Source organism: Streptopelia decaocto, assembly GCF_964273445.1.
Source record: "Streptopelia decaocto genome assembly, chromosome: 5".
NCBI classification, from domain to species: domain Eukaryota; kingdom Metazoa; phylum Chordata; class Aves; order Columbiformes; family Columbidae; genus Streptopelia; species Streptopelia decaocto.
Window position 1 is genome coordinate 46,283,961 of NC_138659.1, and position 27,688 is coordinate 46,311,648.

Genomic DNA, 27,688 nt, shown 5'->3' on the forward strand with positions numbered 1-27,688 from the left:
TCTGGACATAAGCCTTTATGAAGAAAATATATCCATACTAATTCTTGGACCTCTAATATCCTACAATCCAGAGGCTTGTTATAAGTGTGACATTTTCATTTAATATAACATGACAGTGAATTGTTCTGTTGCAAATGTGCAAAATCTGATGTTGTAAGCATTCTCAAAAGAACAGGTTTTGTAAATAGGTTTTAGAAAAAAATGCAGTATTTCTATGAAACTTTTTAAATAATCTGTGAGCATATAATCTGTATTAAAAGTGCCCTATGAAATTCTCTTGCAGCCCAAAAAATGCTGTACTCTTTTGACCTCTTTTACACATGTATCCCTACTGACTGACACCAAGTTCACAAGACTTGAAATCCTTTGCAATAATGTATTTTTGTATGTTTCAAGCCTGGTGGGGTTTTCTTGATCCATTCTTAATCAATGCATCTAGTATTTCAGTTAAAACAAGCAAAATCATGGGTCTTTTTCTATAAAAAATATATATTGCTGACTAAGCACTAGAAAGTGACTGATGTTAGACCACAAAGATTATGATTCTCTGTTTTACTTGTGCAAGGTAAATTGAATATAAAAATAAAAAGCATAGCAAATATTGGAATAATAGGTTATTTCCTGTTATTCTTCAAAAAGAAATTTCAGAAATATGTAAGGAAATAGCTATGAACTACGATGCACTTAAATCTTACATTAAGGACTGAGATTATGGTCCAAATCCTAGCTGTGTGACTTGAACTGTAGTGAGGTTTCATTATTAGGACTGGTCTGTGCAGTTTCTCTGAAGCAGTGGGAGCCCCCATATCCATATGTGTATGATGCACTTCTCAGGATGAATGGATGCTGGACATGTTTTCATCAAATATTGAGAATTTGAGGTTTGGTGGGGGTTTTGTTGTTGTTTGTTGGTTTGTTTATTTTTAAGGAAGCCTTATTTTGGCCAGTTGGGAAATACTTTGTGAGATAAGGGAAGTTAACCATCCAGCCTTTCCAAAAATCAGTTAAACTTTGGGTGTGCGAGTGCTCCTATTGAAACTTCACACTTGAAATTAAACATGGTTATGTTCTTTGGAGCAAGAAAATAAACCCAGGGGCCAACAGACAGTTCCACGGACTGTTAGATCTTCAGATATTTGAGCTCTGAAAATAAAGACTAATTATTCAGATACCTAAAAAGGGGGCCTTTGGTGTTTTCAATAAACAGTTTTGAAACCATCATTTTGAGACCTTCATTGGCATTCTATATTTGAAAAAGACATTTATGTAATTTTTATAGACTGTGTCACTAATGAAGAGTATTTTAGGGATAACAAAAAAATTATATAGGCTATAGAATATCCACACCATTGTAAAAATTCAATTTTCAGCCTTGGAACAATTATAGGATTTTTAAAAACCTAGTGGAATTTTATGAATGTCTTGGAAAAAATCATCTCATGTTACACGTCTGAAGTTTGTTATGTTGCGCAGTCTAACATCTGTTCAGAGTTTCAAAATAGAAATGACAGCAGTCCTCTACTGCTAGAGCATCCACAAGTGAATTAAAGTGCCTCAGGAGCTATGTTTACAGAACAGAGGCAAATAAAATGCAGAAGATCAGGCAAATGCAGAGGGAGGTGAAACTAGGCAGAAACCTATTTCATGTATGTTTTATTTATAGCTGTGAAACCTGTGTTTACTGAGAGCTGAAGTGGGCAAATAAGCAGGCAAACAAAACTGATAAAATACAAAACAACTAGTATAGTGCTATCATAATAAGAGAAGAAAAAACAATAATGAGCTTTTAATTCTCTCTATAGTTGTAGTTTGCTTGCTTAAACTTATTTTGCTTATGGAGAGGGCTCTGACTCACACCAAGTAGGAAGGGAGCCTGATCCACCCTGCAGCACATAAAGAAATCTAATATAATTAACCAGAGAGTTCTGAGTGGTGTAAGTGCTTAGCCTCATAGCACGGTGTATAGACTGTAGGAGAAGGTATTAAAATAAGATTATAGCTCTGGTGACTCCGTCTGCATCTCTGCATTTTTATTGAATTTCAAAAGCTTGATGTTCCTGTGAGAGGTGTGAGTCCACAGACCACACTATGCTTTAATTTTTACAATTCATTCCACCTAGAGTGGCCTGTCCATTTGAGCTGCAGTCTTTCTAAGTTAAATACAATTGTCTTGGTGTGCCAAAAAGTCAAAGTGGCCATAGCATGAATTTTGCTGGAGGAGCTGTAGCCTGAGCTTCTTCCATACAGGAAGGTCCTGCCAGGCTGCTTGGAAATAAAGCTCTGAGTGCAAAGAACTGCTTTCACTCTAGAGTCATCATACCAGTAAGTACATGCAGCTCAGCTGGGCATATTTCCTCTCTGCCATAGGGAAGAAGTTTTATTGTCTCACCAGATGGCCAGAAACCTTGAAACATTGATTTAATTAACTGAAATCCCACCACCAGATGGCAGCTTTTGTGGCTATGTGAGTAAGTAGAACAGAAAGCTTTAGGGGCAATGTTGTCCTAAAATTGAATTAGGCAAATGTAGGATCATGTAGAGTTTACTCAAACATCTGTGGTGGGTTGGGGAAGGAAGAGTAAGTGCTAAACTGATAAGGGGATTAGAGCGCAGAAAGTTTTTAGAGAGAGTACTGAAGATAGCTGAGTCTGTGCTGAATTGTTGAGTAGTATCAGTTGTGGTGGCTGGAAGTCAGCATGGGTTTTAAATTTTTTGAAATGTGGTATGGGCATGAAAAGTAGATTCTGTGCTTAATACATATGAGGAGGCTTGCATTATGTTAATATTTGACCGCTAGGCAAGCTTCAATTTAGTAGAGAAAAAAAAAAGCAGTAATTATTCAAATTGCCTTTTAGTCCACCTATAGCTAGGTGAGCAGTATGGTAAGATACCAGCTAAAACCAGGATGTTATCAGATACTGGCCACCTCTATACATGTACCCTCTCCTTATGAAAACCTGTGAATGAAAGTGAAACAAATAGAGTATAGAGGTATCCTTTCCTATGGCGAACACAGAAGCAGTAGAAAGGCTATGTGATAAATTTGATTATCTGTGTATCATTAAAATAATGTTGGATACTGGTTTGAGAGTGGTAGGGAAAAAAATTGAGGCTCTACTTCAGAACTGAAGTCCCGTGACTAATTCTTATTTCGGTTTCCACTTCCTCTGAGAATCTTTTGTCCCATGTACATGTTTTTCTTTCCCAAGGAAGATATAAGGCTTGGATAAGCTCAGTTATATACAGTGAACTTCAGACCTGGTTTTGCTTTACTCTCATTGTAATCTAACTAGTGATGCTTCACTTTTATGAATCATTAGAGGCTCCATTTTTTTTCTGAAATCGACAGCTCCGTATACTGAGATAGTGGGGACATGCAGAAAGAAATTATGGGTGATTGTTGAAAATAAATTCCTCTTGAGGAAAAAATTCACCAAGCTTCTGACAGAGGTGGTTGAAAAATAGGTACAATGTTTTACGAATGCTTGTATTGTACTGATATTTTCAGTAGTTGCTTTACAATAGTGAATTAGTACAGATCATGTCAGCTAGACTTCAGAAAAATGTCTTGTTTTTTACAACCATCTGCTTTGCTGTAAAGTGCTTTCTCCAAGCTGTATTCAATCTTTTGCTTTGCTTCTGTCTCTGATTTAGCTCTTGCTTCCTCTTTTTTGTCTCCCGAGGGTGCAATTTACTGTATCAATCAAAACAGGATAAAAAGGTCAAAAGTCTTCAAATGTTTTTATAAAAAAGGGGGGAAAAATGAAACTAATATAATCAGCTCACACATGGCATTCCATTTATGCCATTTATTCTTTGTATTATAGCTGTAAGTGAAGTGAGTTACTTTTAAAGCAAAACTGATGGAAGCAGACTCAAGCTTTGGGGCATGGAGAGGAGAAAACAATGTCTATATATAGATCCTAGATCTTTCTTTAGTAAGTGAAGGATCATGTATGATTGATTTCCATGACTCATATGAGCACTTCATTTAGAAAGCAGGGAATTTGTTTTCAGATATGGAAATGTGTTTTCCTCTCATCTGTCTCTTATGATGCCAAGTGATTGTTGGCAATTATAGTGGGATTTAGGAAATATGTTGGGCATCATGTAAATTTTCCTTCTCTACAAAGGATTGCATTTGTTCTGGTGGTGGGGTTTTTTGTTGTGTTTTTTTGCTGGGGGTGGGGGGTTGGTTTTGTTTTGTTTTTTTTACTGTGGAAATTCTTGTAATTCTCAGATAAATTATATATATTTTTTTTAGTCACAGAATTGTTAAGGTAGGAAAACATCTCTGGACACCATCTAGTCTAAGCCCCTCTCAAGCAGGGCCAGCTACAGCAGGTTGTTCAGGATTGTCCACTTGATCTTTGAATACCTCGAAGCACAGATAGTCTGGGCAACCTGCTCCAGTGCTTTGCCACCGCCACAGTGAAACGGAGGATTTTTAATGCTTAAGTGAAGTCTCCTGAATTTTAATGCATTCCCATTGTCTCTTGCCTTTTCACTGAGTCTCACTGAGAAGAGTCTGGCTCAGTCTTCTGCAGTCCCCCTACCTGACATTTCTGCACATCAATAACATCCCCCTTGAGTCCAGCTCGCTCAGCCTCTCCTCTTGCCAGATGTGCCAATACTTAAATCACCACACAGCTGCTTCAGTGCCATGTTGATAAAATTTCATATGTGGTATTCTTCCAAGAGAGCATTTTCGGAGTTCAAATTCTGGATGAACCTAGGCTATGTAGGTGATAAGCACACTCAAGAGTGTAGATTGCTTTTCCAGCAGGTTGTTAAACCTATAGAGTAGAGGAGGATAAGAATGAATCCAGTTTGCAAGAAATAAAGCAGTGGAGAGAGTTCCAAACTTGCTACCAGAGAATCTTTTTTCCCGCAAGTGTAAGAACTGGTGATAGGTAACTACAGAAGGCTGGAGGCTGAGGAGGAGAGAGAAAGGCCTCAGTCTTCCAAAAGCAAACTCCAGGAAGGTGCTGAAGGAAGCAGTTCTTTCCTGTGACTCCTCTATTGTTTATTCATTTCATTGATTCCCTTCTGCAGCACTCTGGGACTAAGGTTATTAGCAGTGATAGATATGCAAAACTCTGCTAATTGCTTGTAACTTTTTCCTGACTCTGGTAGAATTTGAAATAAAAAAAAAAAAATCTTTCAGGATTGATGGATTTAATTTTCTGTGATATGACTCTAGAGATAGAAGACTTTATATTAAGTTATAAATCTTTGCAGGTTGAGTTTGTTTAAATAAGGCATCATTTTATATTTCATATCTGGGAAAAAACCTTATTTCTGAAACCAAGAATATGTTTTCATAGATGATCTAGATGAACAATTTTCTTGTGTTTAAGAGTCTCATCTTTTGATGGTAATCATAAAAATAACTATTTGGAATACATAAAAATATCTTTAGCGGTCTGACTTAAAATTAATGCAGATATGCTTATTAATGTTATTTTGATGAAGTGTAGTGCCCATATGCTTTGGAATGCATGAAATGTATTCTAAAATCAATGGAAAAATGTTGGTTTCTCATGTAGAGGATGGGCTTAGTGTTTGTTGTTGTTCTGGGTATTTCTGAGCATTTAGCTTGTAATTAGTCTGTGTAAGTTAGATGATAAAGTCAGGAGTTGACATGGCAAAATGACTAAGAGCAAAGCTAAGTACTTAATTTTATGCATCACATTAGATTATGTTAACCTAAGGCTTTAAAATACTGATTTCTAGCTCAGGTTTAACTTGACTTTTGCCCCCAATATATCTGGTTTCATTCATGTTGTTTTATTCTAACTACAGAGGAACACTAGAAACAAAGCAAATTAATGAGAACATGGATTTAAAAAACATGGCTTTAAATCAATAGTGCAGTCTTCAAGAAGTTCATTAAGCATATAAGAGGAAAGGACCGAAGTATTTATCTTCCTTAATGTTATTTTTAAGACTTCAAATTATTAATCCTTGTGCTAGCTCTAAGTTGGTGACACTATTGCATCAGGGGACCTTTTTAAATTTTATATCAAAGCAAAACCATTTCACTGTAAATCACATGTGAACACTTACTGATTGTTTAGCACAAAATAAATTGAAAGGGACACCGGGTTTAAGTATAATTGATGTTTCTTTCCTTATAAATCTTGAACTCGAACTTCTATGTGGTGACTTAAAGAAGTATTTTAAACTGCAAGGATACGGATTCCTGCACTTGCTTTAAGCTGGTTGTCTTTTCAGTTTCTTTAAAACATTATCATAGTCAAATGTTGTGAGAAGTTCTCTTCCCCACTAGGCACTCCGTAGGAACATTCTGAGGCTGGAGAAGTCTGGGATTTTAGCACTTCAAGTGGGTGTAATAAGGCATTATTATGTTACCAAATCTTATCTTTTCTCTGTAGAAATGGAACAGCATAGCTCTAAACCAAGTTTTATTCTTTCTCCATATTTCAAAATATAAGCATTGTTTTGTATGCAAAATATATTATAAATCATCTTTAACAGGATAGAATCCAAATTAAATTTACCATGCAGATCATTAAAATGTTGGAGGGGAGTAAAGGGGCAGATACTTCTAACAGGAAGAACCAACATATTTGGGCAACAAACAAAACACGACAAGGATATTTTTGGAAGGACTCTCCTCTGTTTAGAAACACACTTAATTGGTATAAATAAATAAAATTAATGAGCATCTCATTGCTAAGAAATTTGAAAGGCAGCAAAAACAACCGAAAAAGAAAAGGCTATTTGGTATTATTAGAAAAAGCAAGCCTGGTTATTTTTATTTTCTGATCTGCGTACTGATGTTTAAAGGAACTTACTAAATACTTACCACTGGGGAAAAAAATCCACCTAATTCAAGGCATAGGTAAACTTATAACAATGATGAGTTTGTAGAATAATGAGTCTGGTCATAGTTGATATATTAAAAGATTTATATTCCATGCACAAAAGTTGGATAAACATGTTTCACTACAGGGCTGGTCTGATTTTGAATAATCAATTTATATATAAATGCAGTCATAAGGAGATAAATACCAGTAAATGGCAAGGATGTGAAAATAACAAGGATGGCAATACATTATTTAGAACAGTCTGTAACAAAGTGAGTGAAGAAATATCCAAGCTAACCTTAGATTAGCTAACTCACTTCTGATAAATTAATTGCTGCATCTTGGAACACACTTCTGGCTGCCAAATTGTACATAACATGGCTAGTAATCTCTGTTTAGCTGTATGCTACTGAGTCATGATATAAACAATATTTGAATAAGCTAGTATAACAAACAATAAAACTTTCCGTTTCCACAATGTTTACAGAATTGAACAATATCTCAAGAGAGGCAGAAGGATGAGGCTGAAGTGGGTTGTAACTGTGGTTGTCCTGACAGTGAAATATAACTAAGTTGTCACTTATAAAGGTACTAAGGCCATCTCTTTGGCGTGTTAAAGACTGGGTCAGATGCAGAAGTGTCTTGGTTTCAGAGTGGTTTTTGGGCATCCAGCTGACCACCGTACCTGCAGAAGCCCCAGGCTGTGCTGTTTGCAGTGATGCTGTTGGGATGCTCTGCTGGAGAGGCAGTCCCTGAAAGTTGCTCCAATTAGCTGAGTGCTTCTATCCCAGTCTGCCCAGGTGGAAAACTGGGCGAGTGTGGCAAGGACCAGGCTTCTTACAGTGACACTTGTTTCTCTGCAGATTTGCTCCAAATAGATCTGGAGCATATTCCTTCTGAATCTCTCTGGATCTACTAGCATTAAGACCCAATCAAAGATGGAAGAATCTGAATTGGTAAAGCTACATGTGTCTAAGATAGACCTGTGCTGGCCTTGGCATACCTATGGTTTAGCTGATATCTGCAATGTCTGCATTCACCATATGGCCTCAGAGGTCACTCAGACCAGGCTTTCCTCCCTTCTTACTGTTCTGTGCTCCAAATTACAAGCAGCACTTACATTCCATTTCTAGGAAGGAACTCATATCCTCTATGAATGTATATGGATGGGGATGAGAAGCTTTGCTTTGTTGTTACATGACATATTAATATTTTTGAAGTTAATTTTTAAAAAGGAAATGAGAATGTCCTCATTTTCCGTATAACTAGTGTTTAATGCAAGTTTAATATAGCTTATTTTTTTTAAAGTATCAATCTTTTCTCTGAAGAAAAACATGCTGAATGAGTAAGTGAGCTCGACAATGCAAGATTTCTGCTTTCTGCAGAAAATGACAAAGTTATATTTATTTTATTACTGTATAGCTTTGATGCTTACATTACCACCATTATCACAAGTTTTTTGATAATTTCTCCTCACAAAGCTCCAGCAGAGGGGAAAGCTGTGCTGATCCTACTATGCTGCTCTTGCAGCAGGATGGTGAGTGGGATTCCATTAAGTGACTGACGGAAGGTCACCTGGAAGGGAAGCGGAATGGCTGCTGGAGCAGAGCTGCAGAGCAGACAGCCTCTGCTTTGTTCCTCATAGAAGCTCTAGTCTCTGCTATTTATTTCCTGTGAAATAAGAATGAGTAAGAACAGAATGACCTGTTCCGCTCTTTTTGTGTGTATGATGAGGAAAATTTGGTAGCACTGTCTAGAGGCAGTACGAGCTGTGCCGTTTTTCTTTCACCTGAATTCAGAAGAAAATTATCAGAAACACATCACTGAATTCAGTTGATTTATGATTAGGAATTCAAGAGAAGCAAATGTATTCCTCAAATTTCATCGAGACGTCTTGTCAGAGACTAGTTCTAATCTACAAAATGATCTTAAATGGGACATAATCACTTTCCTGATTATTATCCTCAGCTTCCGTTATTTAGAAAATGGAATCAAGCAAGAGTCTTGTATGTACGACCAGTATTTTTTGGCAGTAAGTGTATCAGATTAATGCTGTTTGTTGGGGTTACTGTTATTTTGCAATACTCTGATTCTCAAAGTTTTATTTTTTGTTGGGTTTGGCAGGTGATGGCAGAACATGGGTGACTTTTCATGCAACTTTCTACTTTTGGAAAGACGTATTGAGAAGAAATGCAAATTGTCGACTTGAATGTAGCAGGTCTTTTTGTGAACGCTGTTCTTTTCAATGCATAATTATTTTTCATGTAGCTTCCGTTTACTTGCTTGAATTGAAGCACCTATATACCTTAACATAAGAGAGCAAGGCATTTTGCAGAGCTGAACTTCAGGAAGGACTTAATCCTCTTAGTCATTTTAACCCAGGAGTAAATATTGACAGAGTTCTTGGGAGCTCCCTTGTCTCTAATAATGTTTCTGTTCCTGCTGCTGTTACAGAAGCTGCAGGAAAACCAGCAAATGAAAATATCCTGGTTATACTACTGCCCACAAGTAATCATGAAATAACATGGTTTGGATTCCTGTGCGTTAGCACATAGCTGATAGTGAGAATTGTGTCACCCAGAGAGCTGTTTTGTGTGTTCGGCAAGTATTAAAATGGACATAGAACAACATAAATTTGCCTCTATTTGCTGCATATCATATTGCTGAATTAATAACGTAGAATTGTGTTGCTATTTACAGTTAATAAATTGACATTGGAAAATTTCCCTTTTGTCACTGACAGGTCAGATACTGTCAGCAGTCAAATGGAATTTCCTGCAGTTGATACACATCCTGTACTCTGAAACATACTCCTCCAAACCCTACTAATTTACAAATACTACTACTGGCTAGTGAAACTTAATAAACCTGCATTAATAACTGGTGGACAAAAGTGCTCGCATCACTAGTAGTTTTTAATGATGTGGGTTCTTTAAAGTCACAAGCAAGAAACTAATTAAGAGGTCTTCAGGTCAAGATTTCACAGTGGAACAAAGAGGGAAGTTTTTTCCTTGTTATAATAAATTTTTGTGTATGAAAAACTTTTTTTTTTTTTTTTTTAAGTGGTAGACATGTCTTTCAGCTTCAATTAATTTTCCTGCTTATTTAGTGTAGTAAGGGTCTTGCTATACTGCTCCTGTGGAAATCCACCTGCAGTTCATGTGGATGATAAGGTAACTGGGTCTTTTCTTTTGGGTGGTGCTGTTCCTGCTGCAGGGTTGTGCTTCTCAAATATTAGCTCCTACAGAATTCTTCTTTTGCCACTGAAGTAAGGAGAGAGCAGGGTAAACTCAGAACAGCTTTGCGCTGGAGTCTTCATTGCATATTTTGAAGCTTTAAACTGGTGGATTGCCAGCTGCAGTAGGTAATGTAAAGCAACAAAAACTGCAATTTCCTCCTGCCTTTGGTAGGAGCTAATCTTGCTGGGTTTAGTCCATTTACCTCAAGACTTTCTGCTGACTGGTAAGCTGCTAATCCATTAGCAGGAGAGCTTTAGCGGCTAGTTTTATGCTAAATCTACAAAGTGATAGATATGCTATAATGTCGTTACAATAGATATAGTTGTCTCTTCAGAAAAAAATTTCTCTATGCAAGACTTGTTACTAAATCTTTCTGTATAATGGGAGTTTTTCAGTTAGAAACTTTAAATATCTCCAGCAAAATGGCTTGCTTGGATTTTGACACCATTCATTTTCTGGCTTCTAAATTACACTTAATATGCTAAGGAAGAGTTATTTTGGAAAATGTTTCTCTATTTGCACTTTGCTAGGCAATTACATTGCATGTCAAATTGTTCTTATCTATAAAATGTGATGTCTGCTGATCTTATAAAATACAGTAGTAGAGGCAGGTTTATTTCCTGCCATAAAGAGAGAGGGCATAGTTTGTGTAGACCATCAGTTCATAGTTAAGGATATTTTAACTGGCACCTCCAGAGTAGCTTCAATTATTCTTTCCAAACCAGATATAAAACCAGGTATGAAACAAATACCTCATTGAATTGCTGAGGGGTTTTGAGTGTCTGGCAGCAACACGCTGTCTGTAGATAAGCACTGGCTTGATGTGGCTTTCCATACACGTATTATTACCAGACAAGCATCTGAGTTCCTGTGCATATTTTGAAATTTGTCCAAAAAAAGACTTAGAATGTTTTCCCAAAATTTGAAAACTCTTTTGAATCTACAGGGCTGGACTGGAAATCTTGCATGACTTTTTCATGATAAGTGAAGAGGTTCATTGTGCTTCTAGCTTGGGCTTGAAACAGTTTCATTTTTCTGAGTATTTTTGGCTCTATTTTTGAATTGAGAAATACTCAATGAAAAAAGAAAATTAAAAAATATTTGAAAGTCTTTGACAAAAGTCTGGGCTGTTGCTTTCATTAAATATCTGGAAGCAAAAGATTTTAATGTTGAGCTTGTAATATACATGGGGAGGAAACTGGAAAAAGAAACACATCCAGCAAACCTGTTATGCTACTTACTAGTGAGGTCACATCTCTCTTTAGAATTGCCCCACTACTTATTGTTATAATTGCCATTTTTACCACATGACCAAATGAGGTAGGTTCCTACTGAATGCCGTGATAATGTCTATAAATCTTCTATCTTTTTGTCCTTTCTGTATTGATTTTCAGACATCTTTTTTTCTTACCTAAGTCCAGTCCCTGAAAGATGCTTTAAAGAAGAGTTTTGAAGAGCTTTTGTAAAGATGGCAATCTTGGGCAGACAATGTAAAGCAAAGGTCTCATTTTCATTTGTGGTTTTTTGTTTTTTTTTTCAAGAATTGAATGTGGTTTTCATCTGTGCCCTAGCTGCATGAGGCTTTGAATATGGTATGAAATCACTTTCCATTTATTCAAAAGCTTTCTCGTACCTGATGAATGCTGTACATAATGAAAGATTACATTCATTTCTCATCCTTAGTAAATCATTTATCACAGAGGAGAGGTATATTGTGGAAAAACTTAATCAAAGGTTTTCAGTTTTTCTATATGGTTAAATCTAAAACAGCAGAGAAATATTGCTCAGGTAGTTGGTTAAACATATTATTTACTAGATGGTATTCAAAGACATTTTCTAATGTTTTTGTGGTTTAGTGATGGATATTTATTGTTAAGGAGGAGGGATTTTATTAAGATGATTATTTTTTAATGGTGCAACATACACTAAGAAAGTCTTTGTTGATTTTCCTATAAAGCACCAGGGTAAGTGCAGTATTATTGCACTGTGCCATGCTTGGGCCTGGTCAAAATGCTACCACAGATAAGTTGATTTGGTATGGATATATGAGATGAACTTGCACTGAATCACTAGAATGAACATGCCGTGGCAACTTGCTCCTGGTACATGTCAGAGCTAAAATCTTCCTTCAAAAAGCAAAAGCAAACATAGGAATTGCAGTTCTGGAGTGCAGTCACTTCCAGGGTTACTTCTGGAAGGTCCTGTTAAACTTTTGCATGTCTCTACTGGATTTAATCTAGCATTTGCAGGTCTTGGAGTTAATATTAGCACTCAGGACTCAGTTTATGCAGCATAGACTGTAGGCTTCTTGATTGCAGGACTAATATAAATTAACAAAAGCTAAACATTTAAAAAATTCTTAAATGAAAAAAATGATTAAGCTTATTCATAATTTTGTCTTGTCAAAGATTTTTTCAGATATTGATATTTTACTTGATTTGGAGTATTATGATTTTTTTAATGATCAAAACTTATATCATGAAAAGATTGTGTTGCCTATCCAGTGCTGTCTAACCTAGACAGAGTCACAAAGTACTGTAAGCACCATTTAGATGGAATTGGAACTGCAAATGAACTTTTGAGTAAAAGTCATCACTTGTCTACCTCATAACATTTGATTTTACTAGAGCACAGCTGTGAAAAATTGAGCTGACACTAAGCATGTTTTTCTAATTGGTATAAACAAGGATAAGTCTCCTGGGACCATGATTTTAAAAGTTGTAGCATAAGGTGAGCGTGACCTTGTGCATGTTCTTGATTACTTTTTCCAAACTTTCTTTAATCTCAGAAGGACGTGTTGCCTCTTTACTCCTTTTATCTTCCTTGTTCATTGGAATATGTCGAGAGGTTAACATTTGGCAATACTTCAGAAGGGTTCTTGGAATTCTTACAGATAGGTGATTTTTGGTGTGTAAATCCTGGTCAGCCTTGGCTCCTCTATTTATTTTTGATTACTGATTCTGCCTAGTTTTTGTCTGTGGTGTGTTTGTATTTTTAGCCATGTTTTTTGCAGCACATTGTTGCAGTGCTATTGGATTTGAATTTTTCTCCAACACAATAGAGTACTGCTCTCTGCTATTGAGCTAAGAAAGGAGAGGGGAAGATTTCATTTCTGTTGGTGACTGAACAAGGCGGATGATTGTCATGATGTCTGTTCTCTAGTCATCCCAATGTGCTTGGGTTTGATAGTTCCTGAATACAGTATTACTTGAAGAGCATTCTCCAGCTGAAAGGGAAACAAAAGACTGTAATACCAGAAATTTTGTTGTTAAAATACATGATGAAGAATGAAGTATAGAGGATAGGAGAGGAAGTCATCTCTTGAAATCACCCAATTCATCCTAGCTCAATCACAAGTAAAAGATATTTTTTTTTGGAGCTACATAACAAGATTTGACATAATAGATGTACTAGCAGCCCAGAAATGGAGGCTTATGTCAGTTAGGCTCTATTCAGCACTGAAGTTAAGCATGTACCTGTTGTATCTGGATTTAAATAAATACATTGACTTTGACTGAACAAGGAGCATAAGAAGGTCTGTCTAGATACCAGTGCCTTCTATATGTGTGATTATACACTACTCACTAAGGTTTGGAACCCGACTGTGTTCTAGCTACCTGTTACTGACTTGTAACTGTACCCTCTTCAAATTTTCACATGCTTGCTACAATAAAAGCTAAATACAAAATTCAATCTTGAATCTGATTGTTGAAATTAAATTACAGCCAATTCTTAAATTGCCACTTCAAATTGTTATGTATGAGACTTGTGTGTGTGTGTGTGTATATGTATATACATATAATGGGAATTATAATTTCTTAGGGAAAAATAATTTCATAAGGATTTCATTATCCTCAGTGGGTGAAGATAATTCTTATCCCATGAAAAGCCTGAAGTCTCTGTATTAGTGTGAAATGTTGATCTGCATGTGGATATGCCACAAATAAATTTGATACCAAGTAACTATAAATAATACAATAAATATATATTTGGATACAAAACCTAACCTGACCTTTAAGTGAATACTGTAGTCTACAACCATTATTTAACAATTCCACATGGGCTATATGCATTGATTAAGTGTATGAAACTTTTTTTTTTTTAAGGGAACGCTTTCAAATTAAAAAAGATGGTCTGTTGTTGAGGGGAGGGAAATGATTATTAGTTCAGGTGTTGCCATATGTCAGGGCAGCTTGAATGGCTTTACTAACAGCTCTTATTAATCTTTATTTCATTTTTTATCTACCTTTTATGAAAGACAAAGAAGGAAAACCAGGCAGATCAGGAGAGGAATGATAATTCAGTAGTTCCTGCATAACTTCAGATGAGGCATTTAAGACAAATCCACATAACTCCTTTTTAAATGCTAAAAGCTTCATTTGGTTCAATTGTTCCTACAGAGGATTTAGAGAATTCTTATTTTATTAAAATATCTCCATTTAGTTTCTTCAAGGTTAATGAATCCTGGAACACTGGAGTCAACAAATTAGTTGAAACTTGTATTATCTAAATCTGGGCAATGACTTGGGGTTTTGTATCTGTGACCTTTAGTCTCTGATTTGCACCAAGAGCAGAGTAGTACTTCCCTATTTCAGAGAAGTGCACTGACAATTCACATCCTGAAAAATTATAATCAATGATACCAATGATAAGTGTGATTTCTAAAAAGTCTGATTCCATTTCTCTATTGATGTTACTGTGTTTCAGCTAGCCCGGTTCTAGGACAAATGATACAGAAAAAAAGTTTTCTTACCCTTCTTTGGCTGCCTCTTCAATATAATTTCCTTTGTGGTTACTTGTTCTCTTTATTTTTAACAACTGCAACTTTTTAAAAGAAAATTGACAGAAAAGTGATTTTTTTCTTAAGGTTTATATTGTCCATCTGTAAGATTTATACTATTTTTTTACACAGTAGTCGACCTTATTTATTTAAAAAAATAAAAGACAGATATATGTCTTAATTCAATCACATAATAGATTACAAGGTCTTCAATAACTAAAGTATGTTCAAACCCTGATGTGAATCATAGAATGTCCTGAGTTGGAAGACACCTGCAAGGATCATCGAGTCCAACTCCTGTCCCTGAATATGCCAACTGCACACATCACACTATGTGTCTGAGGGTGTTGTCCAGTCTCTTCTTGAATCCTGCCAGGCTGGGGGCCGTGACACCTCCCTGGGAAGCTTTATTTATACAGTAAGTTGCTTCTTTGTTGTGGAGATTATTTTAGGAAAACAAAAATCTGAAAGAAAAAAGGAAAAAAAAAAAAAAAGGCAATGCGGAGTGAGTGTCCTGAGTAAGTGTTCTGGCCTTCCCACCTGAAGCGATTCATGTTTGTGTTCAAGAAATACTGTGTCTTTACCCAACTCTTTATTGAGTCCCCAGTTTTGTTCTTATGCCATGTTTTCATTTTAATTTAATTTAGTTTATTTTATTTGTTTATATTGACTTTAGTTTTAGTTAGTAGGTTATATTTTGTGTATAACATCAACCATAGGGGCTAGAACTTTATGCAAGGAGTGCCTGAGAGTCTGCTGGTCAGAGAGCTGCACTTATTGCTGCAGTTATAAATCCACAATGTTTCAAAGACCCACCTATCTAAACACACCTTTTAATGACTGGTTCTGTTTACACTTTTTTGCAGAAAAGGTATCATTTTTTTTCTTCTTGGTGCTAAAAGCCTCTGGCTGTTTGCATTTGAGGTTACTAAGGACAGTCAAAAATTCATGTTTGCTTTTTCTGATTTCCATACTGATGTGCCTGTAAATACTGGGTAACTAGATGGTTTGGCTAGTGAAATTGCTTTGTTATAGTGGTATAAGGCAGTAGAGGCTACTGGATTTTTGTGGTCATATATGACTTAAATGATTGCATTATGGGTTTTAATAAAATTACCACAATCAAGAGCTGAAGGCTGTGTTAGATAGTAAACCCATATGAATGGATCTTACCAGTGCATTTTAAAAGTCTGATCATGAAAGAGCTACGGTTTGTCATCTTTGGACAAGGAAGGACAGAGCCTGGCAGTGAGAAGCATATTTTAAAAACTGATTCTCTGTAATAGGTTGGAGTGCAATGAGGTCGATGTGCTATACCACTCATGGAAATAATTGAGGACAAACAGCATTATTTTCATCTAGCTTTAAAGTTGGATGTTTCATTTCAAGAAGAATTTGAGCTTTATTCAATTATATATCACAGTATGTTTGGGATTGGAAGTGACCTCAGAAGATCATCTAGTCCAATTCCCCTGCCAGAGCAGGAACGCCTAGATGAGGTCACACAGGAACATGTCCAGGGAGGTTTTGAATGTCTCCAGAGAAGGAGACTCCACAACCCCCCTGGGCAACCTGTTGCAGTGCTCCATCACCCTCACTGAGAAGAAGTTTCTTCTCAAATTTAAGTGGAACCTCTTGTGTTCCAGCTTGATCCCATTACCCCTTGTCCTATCATTGTTTGCCACTGAGAAGAGCCTGGCTCCATACTCATGGCACTCACCTTTTATATACTCATAGACATTAATAAGGTCCCCCCCTTAGTCTCCTCTTCTCTAAACTAAAGAGACCCAGCTCCCTCAGCCTTTCTTCATAAGGGAGATGCTCCACTCCCTTAATCATCTTGGTTGCCCTGCGCTGGACTCTCTCCAGCAGTTCCCTGTCCTTCTTGAACTGAGGGGCCCAGAACTGGACATAATACTCCAGATGGGGTCTCACCAGGGCAGAGTAGAGGGGAAAGAGAACCTCTCTCGATCTACTAACCACCCCCCTTCTAATACACCCCAGGATGCCATTGGCCTTTCCGGCCACAAGGGCACAGTGCTGGCTCATGGTCATCCTATTGTCCACCAGGACCCCCAGGTCCCTTTCCCCTACACTGCTTTCTAATAGGTCATTCCCCAGCCTATACTGGAACCTGGGGTTGTTCCCGCCCAGATGCAGGACTCTACACTTTCCCTTGTTAAATTTCATTAGGTTATTCCCCGCCCAACTCTCCAGCTTGTCCGGGTCTCGCTGGATGGCAGCACAGCCTTCTGGCGTGTCAGCCACTCCTCCCAGCTTAGTGTCATCAGCAAACTTGCTGATAGTGCACTCTATTCCCTCGTCTAAATCGTTAATGAATATATTGAATAATATTGGCCCCAGTACTGACCCCTGAGGCACTCCACTATATGTTAGAGTGTTAAATAGACCAAGGGAGGAATTAATGCAGGCAATTTTCCCTGTTGCTGTGGTAGGCTTTTCTAAATGGTTTTGTCTTAGGGTTGTCACCTCTCCTCCTGCTCTTCTTCCTGTCGGTGTCCCCAGCCCCACACACTTATGATAAGTGGATCACACACAACAAAGGTCCAACACCCACAGTCACTCTCAATTAAGAAAAGCTTTTTTTTTTTTTAACAAATTGCTTATAAATTGTTGCATGATCCTATTATGAAACAATATTGGAAAAAGTCATCTCAACCTGGAAAAGTCTTTCCATTGTGAAACTACAGAAACAGATTCGCAAAGAGAAAAATGTCACCTCTGCCAGCACTGCTTGATATATGCCTTGTCTCCTGAGTCCTGCAATTTCTGGAAAAATCTCCATTAGTTCATTTTTTATTAAAATACTCATTCTGGTTTGTATCTTGTTACAAACTCTGTTAGGTGTAAACAATGACCAGCTTTTTCTTTTTTTTTTTTTTTTTTTCCTTCAAGAACAATCCAAGAGCAGCCCTTCCTAGAATAGATAACAGTCATGCGATCGGGGACATTCCTGCAATATAGAAGACCTGGGTTCAAGTGTTTTATGCTTTGTTTTTGCACCAAATCTGAATATGAATCTCTTACTTCCCAAGTGACTGCCTGACCAGCAAACTATTGTGTTTTGTTTTTTTTTTTATGAAGGGTTCATTTTCTGCCTGGCTTTGAGCATGCTATCCACTGAAAAATGCTCTCAGTTGTGATGCAGTGGTCTAATCTGTTGCATCTAGGAAGCCTGGTTTTTGCTTATGGTGGCATGCTGCATGTGTTAAATAACTGTGAGGGTCAGACAGGATGTCTTGTCAAGATTACTTTTTTCTTCCCTTGTGAATAAAATGTTCACCAAATAACAGTCACAATAATAAATTTCAATTTGTTCCAGTTAAGGTCATTCTAGTTACAGGCACAGATGTCTATATTTGTCTTACTTGCAGAGCAGAGAAATTATTTTTCATTGTTTATGACATATTTCAGGTTAGATTGTGGGACAACCCAACGGCATATACAGGATCACGGCTTGCTACTGTATCTTTATTGCATAACCGTCTCTCTAACCCAGGATAAAAGTGTATTGCATTCTCTGTGTGAAAATAAACACTTGATCAAAATGTATGGAACATTGGAATATTTCTGTATCATGATCTCTGATTCATCTCTTAGAGATTAAATAAGGTATGCAGTATGTACTCTTATCGACATCTGATCCTCAGTACAACAGCTGTAGTGGTGTCATGAGAAAATGATTTGTAACTGATCCAGTGAAATTATGAGATGGATCATTCTAATTAATAGTGGTTTTGAGATTATAATTTTGTAGCTTTTACAAGTAGGAGGAAACGTTGGTCTGGATACACTGCAAAAATTAACTTTCATTTTTCATAGGTCCGATTAATTCCATCTTTCAAATTGGATTACTCCTGTTTATGCAGCTAGGTTTATAGAAGTTCATCTTTTGGACACTGCGCCATTAAGGCATTTCTGTTAAATGTCACAAAACGCTTTTGGCCTAGAATATGCTTACTCTCCTGATGTACAGTATTACAGCTTTGTCTTCTGGAGTAGCCTGTCACTGAGTTTCCAAATGTTATTTTCAAAATTTCCATTTCAGAGAAACTCATGTATCTTGTGGTTGCCAAATTCTGGACCTTGTGCAGAGAAACTATTTTATGCATTCTTCTTCACATGGTCAAAAACAATGTGAAAACCACACTTAGGAAAAAAAAAAAATAATTCTTCCCATTTCAAATAGATGAGCAGTATCATAGGGAAGGAGGAAAAAGATCTATCATCATTATCAGCACTATCATCATTATTGTCTTTGCACTTGGCTGGTCTCACTCTCTCTCCTGCCTTCTGTTCATTACTATGCCTTGAGAACGAGAATACTTCAGTTTAATAAGGATATGGAGCACTACATGAAAGTATTTGAGGAAAATGTAAACTCTGATGGTGACTTCTTGGACATAAACTTTATATGTCCTTCCCTAACTCTTCTAATTAGGTTCTTTGTAATATCTTCCCGTTCTCCTGCTGGCTTTAGATATATTTTATTCTTGAGCTTCGTTTAGCATGCAATTTGCTACCCCTTCACCCCATTCACTTTACTTGTTACTAGTGTGTCCCATCTGAAATCTAGGGATTTGGGGTGCTGTGTTATTCCTACATGCAATGCAAACATCTATTTGAAATCTCCCTTGGCTCTGCAAGATTTGAATACCCAAACCACAGTTCTGAGAAATGTCCACAGAAAGTGTCTGTGGTCTCTTTGACTAGAATATACAACTATTCATACTATTTAATATTGACAATGGGGACAAAAGGCTTGAGTAAATATACTCTGCTTACTTTTTAATACTTAAGTGAAAATATTCTCAAGTATAAAGAGGAAAAATTTCTCAGCAAGAATGAGAAATGTGTTTCAGTGTCTGTATTTTCACACAAAGGGTGTTGTGAGTGACTGAGGGAAGTGCAATGCAAAACACAGTTTGTCTTTGACCTTAAAAAATACTATCTAGAGAATGTACATCATCATTGAAAGATGCGAAAAACACATGATAATATAATTTTAGTTGAATTCAGCATATGCCATTTAAAGTTGTACTGTTTACAAGCATTTTAGCTGTGGATTAGCTTTACCTGTGATTCTGTTTTCATAGCATTTGATAAGGATTTAAATCATTCCATTCATACAGTCTTGATGATATTTTTGGTCTAGAGCTTAGACAGATACAGTTATTTTGGTGAAAATCTGAATGCAAAATAGAGAATTCTGTTTTCATATTAACTTCGCAAGGAGGCTGTAATTTACACTATTTATAGAGCCTTCCACCATGGTCTGCACCGAAGCGTGTGCCTGAGCTTGCCCGTTCAGTGCAGTGCTTCAGCACAGCCGTGATTTCTGGTGTTGAATGGAGCTCAGACCATCCTTTCCACCCTTTGCTGCAGGGGATCCCACATATAGATGAGAGCTTTCAGTTCACTGCAAGCAATATCTTCTCCTAGTTTCATTTTCTTTTTATTTTTTCTTTTTTTTTTTTTTTAGGCATACCTAATAAACATTTGCTTGTCATATAATCGTGATCATTTTTGAAATAGTTGGCTGCATCAAACCATTTCTCAAGTTTTCCTTGATTACTCACAGGATTTTTTTTCAATACATCTATAAATATAAATGTGATCATTCACACCACATATGGCAATATTAAATGACCTCAGTTGGACTTCCCTGAACTTCTGTATGTGACATAACAATACTATTTTAATAGGATTTTGTGTCAAGTTACTTGTTGGGTTTTTTTTGTTTTATTTTCTTTAGAAGTATGATGCCAATTAGCAGCCTGTGTGCATGTCAGGTATTGTGGGCACGACTATCAGATCTGTCCATTTAGGCCGGGTGACAGATACTTTAGCAAAGACAGGATGCCTCACCATGATCAGGTTTTATCATATTGTAACATTGTAACTGTCAAATATATATTCTACAAGATATCAATTTCACCTGACTTAACTACAAAGGTTTGAACTTAGGTCTGATATCGTCAGGTCTGTTATTGTTAATATTTGGTGCCTACTGGATTTCAAAAATCATTGTTAATGAAACTAGAAGACTTATTTTTTATCTTTGGTGAAAAATAATACAATTTAAAAAACAATTTATGTGTGGCCATAGTAGTTGTTATCTTAGTGTAGGACTATGTTATTGCATTAAAACATTATATATATTTTTTGATATATCAGCTATCTCTATACTAAATTTTGAAAGGAAGAAAAATAAATGCCTCTTGTGGCATGTTCATCGAAGTGTTCTAGTAAGTGAAAATGTTACTTTAGACTCATCCAGGTCACTCAATCAGCTGATTACTGTATGTTCCAGTTTCACAGTGATGGAGAAAAGCAGCACTTATATGTATGATAAAGTCAGAATAAAAATAATGGTTTGATATGGCAGCCAATACATTTTAAGAGAAGAAATCCATTCCCATCGTTATCTCCAGACTTCATAGCGTAGCTGTGGCAGCATGCAATTCAGTCCAGTACCAGGGACACCAAGTTTTACAAGGGAGAAATTGTAAATCGAAGTGACTCTGTGATATATTCTGTGATATATTCTGTTCTAGTCCATTCCCCAAAGTCAAGAAGAGAAAGACATAAAAAAACATGAAACGCATGGTCTTGTACTAGGGTGATACTTTACCAGTTACAGGGATCTCCCATGAGACTGTTTTTGAGGCCACCAACTTTACAGCTGGTTTTGCAACTGCTAAAATGTAATACCTGTAGCATCGCTCTGCCTGCTCCTGGCTGATGGATGTTCACACATGCTCATGAGCATTCGGTACAGCTCTTCCACTCTATGACTCTCAATCTTCACACATAGCAAGAAGTTTTCATTTGTGGAATTAGGCTATGTGATGACCTCGTTTATGTCTTGCAGACCAGCAGTTTAGTGGAGAGTTTTAGGTCTCTAATGGAAAATTTTAACTGAATATTCTGTATTAAAAACAAACAAACAAACCCACAAACAAAAAAAAACCTGAAGATTTTTTGCCCCTTGACTGATAACTTGTGACCACTGCAATTGGATCTGAATTCAGTTTATCCCAGTCAGTCATTTTATAGATAGGTGAGTACTGGTAAGAAGCTGACCTTCGAAGAAACACTCAGTATCCATCAGGGAGAAAGGCCAAAAGGGAGGTTTGGAAAGAATATCTCTATGTGCTTTTAAAAAACTTTTTCTTGCTGTGGGTTTTTACTAATTTTTTTTGTTCTGATGGGAAATGTTATAATTTACATATTTGCTCACAAATGTGCTAACTAAACCCTGAATCAATGCTGGTGAGATGCACTTCTCACTGAAGCATTAATTTATTAAACCAAAAGTATTTTAAAAGGCAACTTCTAGAGGACACCTGAGTAGAAACATTGTGAGGGAGCAGATGACTTCTGCTCCTGACATAATCACATCATTCAAGCTGCAGTTGTCAGTCCTAACGAAGATTGTGATGCTGATTTGAGCATATTGTTTATATGATGTGCAAGAGCTTTGGGAGATAAGGAGGCCCTGTTGCTATCATTTATAATTAAAGTGTCCATCACTTTTCTCTGAAAAACTGCTTGGCAAATAAATAATTAAAGGTCTGATTCTGATACACTTAGTTGAAATGAGAGAGACTTCTGAGAACAGTCCAAATGCAGTAAATGGATTTTTTCAAAGCAAGGTTTCACGATAAATAATATAATTAGAGTCTCAGTGAAAGCCAGGGTATTTTTTTTAACGCAGGAGGGTATTCTGGTTTATGTGCTTTAAAATCTAATCCTACAGACATCTAAGACTGTCCACTTGCAAACAATGTCTGATGTTGTCTATTATGCATAAACACGTTATCTTTTAAGCATAGTAGAAACTAGTCTTAAAATGAATGAAAGAATTTAAGAAAAGTGTTTCCTGCTTATTCAAGCAGCCAAAGATAAACAAGTTGTTAATCTGATGGTTTGTACAGTACAGAAGCTTTAGAACACTTTGTGTTACTTAATAAGTATATTTTATTATAAATATGTCTATTTTATAGAGGACTTTTCTTTGATTGTTTCACTGAATTTATATTTAAAAGAAGGTTTATGCTTAGATGATATTTCTTTTCTTAGTTTTTAAAATAATCAAAAAGTTTTGACAGAAATCTTTTGAAATACATATGATTTTAATGCTGCCATTGTGTTTCAGTAATAACCTTGCTTTCTTAATAGTTGAAATAACTGTAAATATGCAAGTCCCTTACAGTGCTGGCAGGGAGAATTTCAGTTGATTTTGCTGCCTTGAAATTAACCTTTTACTACCGCATGCGTATGTTTGTCATTTATCCCCTTTTTCTCAGGTGCAAAGAGGGCTACCAAGGAGTCCGCTGTGACCAATTTTTGCCGAAAACCGACTCAATCTTGTCAGATCCAAGTACGTCAAATATTTTTCTTATATTTTTAATCCATGCTGGAGGCTATTCTTGCTGTGCGAGATGACCCTTTGCCTATTGTCAGAAAGCATATTACGGGGCACTGCAGTTGCGTGCAGAGAAAAGTGTTGCTTTTGTCGGCAGGATAAAAGCGCATCCTCCAGTCTCTGTTCATATAAAACTGCTGCTGCTGCAGCAGGGCAGCCCGGCAGAGGAGTTGCTGCCTTATGATTTGGAGTAATACTCTCCCTGCTTAAAGCCAAAATATTCATGCTTCTCTACTTTTGACTCACGAACAAATAAAATTACATCATCCAAAAGGAAACCAAGTATAGGATGCAAAGTGGTTCCTTCAAAAGAACATAAATTCATATTGCCTGTGACTGCAGAGATTATAATCTCCTTGGAAATATGTGATGTCAGTTTATACAAAACTCTTTTTTTTTTTTTTTTTTTTAATGTTTTTGTCACTTCTGCAAGTGCAATTGCTCTATACTTGCAGATTGAAGTGTACTTTCAGGTAGTAATGTGGAGTCAGAGTAACTTTCTATTACACTGTTCAGTATATGCCAGAGTACCATCTCCATGTATGTTCTTCTACTCCACTACTGCACTTTTTATATCTTGTTGAATAATACAACTATGTCCAAAACACTATCCAAGATTAATTTCTTGGAAGTGAATCCATTTACTAATTAATGTTGTTTATCTTAAGTTTTTAAATGAAATGACATAAAACAAAGGGTCATATCTAATCTCTCGTTTTTATTCTTATACCTGGAAAGTGTAGCATGTTAAGTCTTCTGGGTTTGGGTGCTCTTTAAAATTTGATTTGTTTTGTTTGTGTTTTTTGAAGAATAATGCTTGTTCTTCTGTCTTTTTTTTTGTGATTTCTGTTTATGTTCTTGTGCTTTTCCATGTGAAAACCTGTTGCCAAACACACCTGTTGTTTTGTAGTTTGTTATGTTATACAGCTCCCATGAGAAATTGCTTTGTGTTTTGTTTAGTGTTTCCTTTTGCTTGACCTTTAATGGTGCAGAGCCTATAAGGAACTGGGAGATTTTATCTATGGCAAGTTGTATGTGCATGTGTCAACAAAAAGTTGTGTATATTTCAAGGAAAAAGATACTTTATACCCTAAAAGTGGGGGAAAGGACAATCAACAGCAGGACAGGGTGGTACCTATCTGATTTGTTTTTAACAAGGGACTCTACTTTCTCAGGAGTAGAGATGAAATTCCTAGAACTACAATACGAAGCTCAGAAAAGACTCAGTTATTAAGCTGCATCTAACAAGACTAAAAGTCCTACAGTGTTTACATACTGCAGACAATATTATTGTTTCTTTGCAGGATTGTGTTGGTTGCACAGATTTGTTTCTCTTGGGAAATACCCTGCTTGAGTTCTGACTGCATTGTTTCTGTAATATTGTTCAACCACCTGATCTTGCTCAGTAAACCAAAATGTCCTTTTTACACCTTATGACTACAAAGACAGTTTTATTTCACCTTATTGAGGCTTTCTTTCAAAATTTTGTTATTCGGAGTATGTAAGAGCAGGGCACCTTGGCTTGATGTTGGCATAGATCCACTGGACACACCTTTGGCCAAAGAAGGGCCCCTCTTCCAATATAAATAAAGAAGGTTAATGTGGGAGTTAAGTACTTTCCTAGTCTGTTTTGAAATTTAACTTACATTTGACCGTCATCCGTATTCAAAAGAGTAGAAGCTTCTGTCCAGGTACATTTCTGTGTGTTGGCATAGTGTGATATATCTCTGTGTATGTACATGCATATGCACACGTTCTAAGTATACCTCACCTGAAAGGGAGATATTAAAAATTTTCTGTTGCAGCTGGACAGTGGCAACAGGAACATTTTGCTCAGGAGTTAAATCAGTATGTATTTATCTTCATTCTGAAGAGGAAAAAACAAATACCATGCTAATAATTAGCACTCAGCAGCAGGAATATTTGTTCTTTGCATAATCTGAGTAGTGTAAAAAGTATTTGACACAGTGGTCAAATGCAATATGATAATCTCTGAAGTCTCTGGTGTTACTTTGCAAAATCTTAGTTTTGTGGTTGAATGCATGTTTGGATTAGGAAGAGAACTGCTGAAGGACACTAAGGGTTGAATTTTGAGGTGGCTTCAGAAATAAGTGATTTTTTTTCAAAATGCAAGGCTTAATTTCCAAAAGTTGAACACTGAGATGAGTGGTCTTGTGTCTGGACTGCACTTAGCCAGCACTGGCTGGTGTCAGTCAAGCTTTATAAGCAAGTCCAGCTCATTTGAGTTTTGTGGGATTGCTTAGCCTTCTTGATAGCAAATGTATTCAGAACTGACACTGATGGATCTGTAACCAGTTTTCAGCTGATTTGAAGTTTGTGTATGTGAAACAATACATTTTTAATCTTACCTTGTCTGTGATAGTGCAGGTTACATTTTGAGAACTTTCACTTGTCATTGAATAGGAAGTGAATCTGAATCACTGTCACTTGTAAAAGAGCAACAATATTGTCTTAACATTGTTAGTTATTTATGCACAAAAGAGGATTTTTTTTGTTTGTTTTTGTTTGAGGGGCTTTTTTTTGTTGTTTTGGTTTGGGATTTTGTGTGTGTGTGTTTTTGTATGTTTGCTTGGGGTTTTTTGTTTGATTGGGTTTTCTTAATAGCCCTGTAAACCAAACCAAGCTTGTTCAGCATGGCTATTATCTGAGGTTGCATAGTGACAAATAATGTGTTACGGCTCTGCATTATTTTTAACAGTATCAGGCCAAACCCAGCTTCTTACCTCATTTTGGGTGTATGTGAGGCAGGTCTTGACTTTACATCACAGATATGAATACAAATTATGTAATACTTAATACAGATTAATGTATGTTAAGTCATGTAGATGTAGTTTAATTAAACTAAATGGTTAAGATATTTAAGATTCTGTTTTCAGGAAACCTGTTGAAACTACCTTATGGTGTTTCAGAGTTCCTGAAATGGCATCCATGGCTTCTTGCAGTCAGATCTGCCTTGTGCTACCTTCCTTCAGCTTAAAGTTAGAATCAAATTCATAAGAAAACATATGTAGGACACACATAGAACAATGTCAAAGCACTCTAAACACAGGCCCTTTTATTGGACTTTCAAGCATCGTAGTTGTTAACAGCTTCCCCTTCCCTTAATTTCTCCATTCTTAACCAGGTTTTCTGGATATAAATGAAAGAAGTTTAAAAAAAAAAAAAAAATGAAAAGGCACAAAACAAACCAACTCAAAGATAAGTAGTTTGAGAAGTTGTTTATTGATCTTGGAATATGGGAGAATCTGTTGGCCCTGCTAATACTCGGCAGTGCAAGTCCCTGAACTCTCACACAGTCACAGTCCCCTTCATCTGTGGAGGAAATATTAATACTAATAGAATAAAGAGAAAAGAAATAGCAGTTGCATGCTGGAAGGTAAGGATAGGAGTACATTTGAAACACCGCTTCAGCTTTCTCCATCTAGGTCAATTTCTCTATAAATGCTCTTCATAGCAATGATAGAACACTTACATTTTCAACATTATAAATACAGCTTTAATATAACTTTATGTACAAGTAATTTTTCAGGCCTGTGTAGCCCTGTGTGTATCTACAGGATTGAGAACTTATATACAACATAAATCATAAGAATGTACTCATGTACTATCCTTTCTAGTGTTCTGGAGTAGACATGCCTGGCCCAAAGAGTCTTGAAGGGTAAGTTGTATGTAGGCTGTGGATATGTCTTTTGGCCAGTTTTTACACTGAGGCAAAGCATAATCTTTGAATCTTCAACTTTTTTTGTGCAGATATTTCAAAGTGCTGAACAAGGCATTGAGAATGGTTTTTTCACATTACCCCTTTTTCACCAAATTGTTGAAATCCACCTTCAACTATTTTGTTCTTAACTTAGTATTGAAAGCTACTTTCCTACACAAAAAGTGTATTTCAGTTTTAGGGTGTACAGTATTAATTTTATATTTTTCATATTAACAGTCAAACTGTCCCGTTTGACCTCAGAAGCTTAAGTGAAGAGGAATACCCTTTCAAATATTGGGATTGTTTTCCCTTCCTTTTTCAAAACAAATGCATTATTTTCTAAAAGATGAAAAATACGGTGGAAAGCTTATAGGTCATTAGGCCATGCTCCTGCTGTTGCAGTCAGCCCCATCACGTAATTCCTTCTGTAAGCCGATCAGACTTCATCTGTAAACCACTTACAATCAGCATGAACTAGCCACTAGAAGTAAGTTTTGTTTATCATCCTGCTTCTGAGTGTTTCAAGTCTTTTCAGCTTCCACACACAAAAATTATGCACAGTCAAAAGAATATAATTGCCAATTATATTCTTTGTTAAAATGCATACTTTGATTCTTGGTTGATATATTTTTCTGTCAGTTTCCACCATGTTACCCTTTTGGT

General features: G+C 36.4%; 1 protein-coding gene across 1 annotated transcript in view; it reads left to right on the forward strand.

The window, feature by feature from the left end:
- Positions 1-27,688, forward strand: part of NRG3 (neuregulin 3) — a gene marked incomplete at both ends in the record, with an annotated part of 401,478 nt that overhangs the window by 275,805 nt on the left and 97,985 nt on the right. Inside the window, one exon of the mRNA XM_082052925.1 lies at positions 23,186-23,259. Coding sequence (XP_081909051.1) covers positions 23,186-23,259 — 74 coding nt within the window. The remainder of the gene's footprint in view (positions 1-23,185; positions 23,260-27,688) is intronic.